The 5,662-nt window shown below is 31.3% G+C and overlaps 1 protein-coding gene across 4 annotated transcripts in view; it reads right to left on the reverse strand.

The window, feature by feature from the left end:
- Positions 1–5,415, reverse strand: part of LOC108763772 (something that sticks like glue) — a 42,190-nt gene extending 36,775 nt beyond the window's left edge. Inside the window, exons 1-5 of one of the 4 annotated variants that reach the window (XM_018511639.1) lie at positions 5,292–5,415; positions 4,749–5,233; positions 4,169–4,352; positions 3,816–4,050; positions 3,486–3,725 (exon numbers count right to left, since the gene is read on the reverse strand). In XM_018511639.1, coding sequence (XP_018367141.1) covers positions 3,486–3,725; positions 3,816–4,050; positions 4,169–4,334 — 641 coding nt within the window. In that variant the 5' untranslated portion in view covers positions 4,335–4,352; positions 4,749–5,233; positions 5,292–5,415. Of the gene's footprint in view, positions 1–3,485; positions 3,726–3,815; positions 4,051–4,168; positions 4,353–4,748 lie in introns of those variants that run through there. The other 3 variants (XM_018511640.1, XM_018511638.1, XM_018511641.1) reach the window with 3 other exon arrangements.
- Positions 5,416–5,662: the final 247 nt, after the last annotated feature.

The raw sequence follows: 5,662 nt of genomic DNA on the forward strand, positions 1-5,662 counted from the left end.
GATTGAGTTTGAACAAAATTGTAAATGGAAAGCGACGTGTGTCGATTTGTGTCAAGTGTGTCGACTGTGTCTCCTAAAAGGAAAGCAGCCTTATATTAAAATAATATTACAATTGTTAGTTAGTAATAACAATTCGGTTCGAGTAAAGTTACTAAAAGGTTAGTAGGAGCGTAAGAAAAGAAAAACGGAAAAATTAGAGTTGATAAAAATCGTTTCTTTTTTCTTGTAAGGTGACTGGATTTTGTTCTTTAGCCTAGAGGTTGCGGCGTTCCCGGTGAGCTCATCTTTTACGATTAGTTAATAAGCAATTATGTAGAATTTATTCCATTAATAAGGTATTTAAAAAAATTTATATATGTTCGCTTGATGTTCGATTCAACCGTTGTTAATTATAGAAATAAATCTACAATCTTCAATCATAGAAAGTCTTCTTGATAATAAAACCAATAAGATTGTGCAACGGATAGTTTAATTCAACAATAATATTAAGGGGATGCTGGATCGACGGCCGAACTTGATTGAAGTCGATAGTACAGACTTTTTAAAATTCCAAATTCGATAATAGTGACATCTTTCATTCATTTCTTATACTTATTATATATCGTTGTGTCTCGCTCAAACGCATTCATCTGTCCTTATTTAACATATTGCAACGCCATCTCTTAGAAAGAGACCAACTAAAATACTGCTCGGTTTCATAGCTTAACGTCAATTTCACTCGTAATATACAAATGAAATTTTTGGCGACTCTTTTCTCTTATACTAAAGTCTCTACCTCGTTTCTAAAAGCAAGGATTGTTCTTCGAGGTTTTCTGTAGGCTGCTGGCTACTTATTTTAAACGGGTAAAATCTGAAACTCTTATATGCAGCACATATTGTGACGAGTTGACTGCAAGAGCCAGTGACAAAACCACAATTTTTAATTTTCTTTCATTTTTCGTATTAAATTGTAGCTGGCAGCCTGTGTTATCAATACTTTAATTATGGAGAAGAACTTTTCAATCCGTAAGTGCAATTAAGAGAACCGAGTCGAGGAAAATTAATTATACTTCATTGGTAAAATAGGGCACTCCAGCATCCCCTTAAACTATTTTGTACATATTTTGATCTTTTTATTTGTATTTTTTTATTTTTTACTTTACAATTAAACTTATAAAACTTTCATTTGTTTGTTTGCTATTTTAGCGATTAAACTGTTAAAGTTTCTACTAAAGTAAAAACAAAGACACAATTATGCATTAAAAATAAAATAATCTTTCTGTAATTGCACTATTGCCGGAATATCTAAATGGAGAAATATAGAATAATTTTAAGTAATTCAATAAAAAGCTAGATTTTAAAATATAAAACAAAGTATTATATTTTAAAAATACTGAAATTTTTTAAATCTGCATCGCTTTCTATTTTTTAGTCACTGTATCAAATCTCTAGGGGTATATTTCGTTTCACGCATGATGTGCATAATTTATCATAAATAATGCATCATGCGTGAAACAGAACGCAGCTAAAGGAACCATATATTGAAAACCATGTACTGACCATATATTGAGCCATATATTGAATTTTAGCATCGATTAAATTTTACGTTTAGATTTAGTGAACAGTCCTATTATTTCATTAGCGATTTATACTTTCGATAAGAATATTAGAATATTGTTTTATATTGTGCATTAATGTGAAAAACAAATAAAATCTATGTGCATAAAATTTTTTTTATAAAAAACCAAATTTTATCAAAATTCCCAATAAATTACCGTTTTACCATAATTATCAAATTGAATTTGACGTCTAATTTTACATTTCTATCGGTATTATATTAGAAAGATATTAATGTGCTGAAAAACTGTACAATTGATAAACTGCACAATTTAGATCGCGAAGCGAAATGCAACTATGACAGCCTTATTTGGCATGTTAAAAGGTTCATTTAAGTATTTTTTTTTCAAGTTTATAGGATCATGTGGGACCAGGATTATTTATATCGTCCAATATCCGAAATAATAGAATTATTTGAACAGTTATATCTCGAAAACTGTTAATTTTAAGAGATCGCGCCCATTGACACTTTTAATCAGAACACCTGGAACTACAATTTCCCAAAATATGAGATTTGGCAGAGAATCAAAATCCATAAGAAACGTAAGGAGTCCTTTATTTACAATTTTTCAGTACATTAACATCTTTCTCTCTAATATGATAAGATTGAGCATCAAATTAAAATTATTAAAATTTTGCTTGTTAATTTAATTTAATTTGTGATATTATCACAGTAGTTTAATTGCGTTTATAAATCTGGAAAACCAATTCGGTATGTAGTTCGAATGACTAATAAATATGGTGTGTGTGTGTGTGTGTGTGTGTGTGTGTGTGTGTGTGTGTGTGTGTGTGTGTGTGTACTATACATACATCAAGAATATATATATATATATATGTAACTTACATTAAATTATTTAAAACATTAAAGATCCAGCTTCAACCATTGTAGGCTTTAATATTCTTACTTGATAATTATATATGTATTATATCCAGGGATGGGAAGTAACTCATTATTTGTAACAAAGTTACAGTTAGAGTTACTTTTTTTCAGTAACCGTAACTTAACTTTGTTCCTTTCATTCCATCTGTAACTATAACTTAACTTAGTTACATCTTTTAAGTAACTAGTAGTATCGATACTAATTTAATAGTTACTTTCATAGTTATTTTATATATTTTGAACTTATTTGTCAATTTAGTGTGCGGTAGTGTCCACTTGGCGCTACAAATACTTCGAAACATTTTGATTAATCAGAAAAAAGAATTTTAATTAAAGCGTTCAATAAACTCTTGTACCTGTTTGGTCTATATTTTTGGATCTAATGAAATCCACCAATCAAATACAAAAGCGCTCAATGAACGGTTGTAGACCATTTTGGATTAGTGCTGGAATTTATTTACAACTTTTATAGCCGAATATAAAAAGAATTTTTTTTACAAAAAATATTGTATATGTGTGCTATTTCATATTCGTATTCATATGTATTTATATTACTTTAACGAAAAACGTTATCTTAAAAACGTAATCTTTGCCATACAATTTTTTTATCTTTTTGAATAAAATTTGTATAACATATAAATGTAAGTCAGTTTTTTTTTAATTGTCTTAGGTTGCATTACTCTGATGACCCCGTGTATCATTCTTGTTTAATATTAGATGAAAAACAAGGGTAAAACGATACATGAAGGCAGTTGGATAATGTTTCTGAATATAGTCCTAATGATATCGATACTACTAGTAAAAATTCCGATGAAAAAAGTAACTTAAAAGTAACTTAAAGTTACTTTTTCAGTAATTGTAACGAATTACTTTTCAGAGTCAATAACTTGTAATGGTAATTAATTACTTTTTGAAAAAGAAAAACTGTAACTGTAATTAATTACTTTTACAAAGAAACTTTCCCATTCCTGATTATATTTATAATTTAGTAATGCATATTGTGACTTACTGATCAATAGCAGGAACAGCATAATGTCCTGTAGGTGTCATCATAGCACCAGGTACCAAAGGTCCTTCAACTGGTACCATAAAACTTCTAGGGATACCTGTGCTCTTTTTAATTTCAATTGGCTCTTGATTTGTGCCTAGTGGACAGTTTTTGATCCAATGTCCAGGCTGGTGACATTTATAACAACGATAATTTGCAGGTACATCACCAGTCTGATTGGCTCCACGAATTTTCATGTAACTAATGAAACATTATATATATATATATATATATATATATATATATATATATATATATATATATATAATCAACAAATATAAAATTGTATACTTTGACGGATCGTAATCTTGAGTCGATTGCGTCATCATTGCACGGATCTTATCTTCCTCTGAGCCATCTAATCTCGTAAGATCTACGGCTCTACCTAAATTAGCTTCATCCTTTACATTACTAAACGGAGGAGTTTCATTTCGATCCCAAGAACGTTTCTGTTGTACTGTCAATGGAACTCTAGCGACAATAAGACTAGTATTTTTAGCAATTAGCGCATTATCATCCGTATAATCTAAGGAGATGAATATGATTACTGAATATTATTAATGATATAATCAATAGTTGTATAGTTTCGTAAGATGGAGAAAAGAAATGTCATGAGAAATTTCAAGAAAAATTGAGACATTTGCCTTCCTTTGTTTGTGCATTTGTAATTTGCAGATCAAAATCTGTATTTTTGCCGATACGTTTCTGATGAAATATAGCCTTTTTCAAATCTGCCACTGAAATGTGCAATCCATCAAATGACACAGTGTCATAATCCAAAGTAGATTTAAATTTATAGTGTACGGACATTGTTGCTACTTAAGTAACCTAAAATGCACATAAGAAATCATCAATGAGATAAATTTTACCTTGTAGATAGAAAAGTTTCATTTTATAAAATCTAAATGATTTTAAATTTGTAAATTTAACTCATTGTATTGATACGTGACTAATAGTAAAGGTAAAAAAAAATACATGTAATAAGAATGATACAATTTACGAGAAATTAAGAAAGCAGAAGAATGATAGGACTCGGCATTGTGCTATAGGCATATTAAGGGAAAATAAAGGATAAAAATTTCATTCTGCAAAAATACATACTACATGTATGTCACACATGCATGTTTTATCAAGTTTATTCTATTACATTCTCAATGCAATATGTAAACGCAGCGTTCTTTTCTCAAAATTCTTATTGTAAAATATATGAATGAACGCATATACCTCCTCGCGAAAGCAGTCGACGACGAAGTAAAAGCCGCATAGGGTGCAAAGATTAAAACCGCGATTATGTACTGAGAGGAAAACGTTGCGCAAAATGACAGTTGCACATCTAGCTTCAATGAATAGGTTAACTCGAAGCGATGTACGTTAACGCACAATGTTACGGCGTACATACATACTTTCCAGTACTATCGGCAAATCATTAGTACTGTGCCAACGACACATATACATACATATCATACTTCCTGCATGACGCGACGTAGCGACTTTGCGAACGACAGCCGTACGACTAAAATACAAACTGCACACCGTTAACAGATCGACTGATCGCTTCGATAACGTGCGGCTAAACAGAAACAAGGTGTCAATACGTGGCAATTTCAAATTTTAAATGAACTTGGACAATTTCGCCAATTTCATGTGATTTTACACGACTAGCATTGAGCAGCCGAATTCCGCCAGTGCCATGTCTCGGCTAGAAACTGCTAGAAACGGCTAGGATCGGTACGGTACCACTTCATTTTCCGTAATTAATTTATTTACCAATGATAACCTACGGTAAGCAGTGATGACACTTGAAACTGCTCGAAATCTTGAATTGTGTTTCTGCCGAACTTGTTTAGAAATTCTAAAATGTCGGAAATAAAACGAAGCTACAAAAAACTCCACCAAGCATTGTGACGATCGCAAACGAACTCACTGACGCTGCAACTACAAAAAATCATAATGTACTGTTTACAACAAGTTTTGGAACGCATCGGATGTCGTAGGGAATTTCTTTCCCAGTTGCTTTGTTCAAACCATGGTATAAGAAGAAAGATATGGGTACGTATCTACCTTAGAACATATACACATGGAACACTCATTGCCTATACCGCCAATGCATTGGGCTGAAGCCAAGATAGGTGCGAGAG

Source organism: Trachymyrmex cornetzi, unplaced genomic scaffold, assembly GCF_001594075.2.
Source record: "Trachymyrmex cornetzi isolate Tcor2-1 unplaced genomic scaffold, Tcor1.1 scaffold382, whole genome shotgun sequence".
Taxonomy (NCBI): Eukaryota; Metazoa; Arthropoda; class Insecta; order Hymenoptera; family Formicidae; genus Trachymyrmex; species Trachymyrmex cornetzi.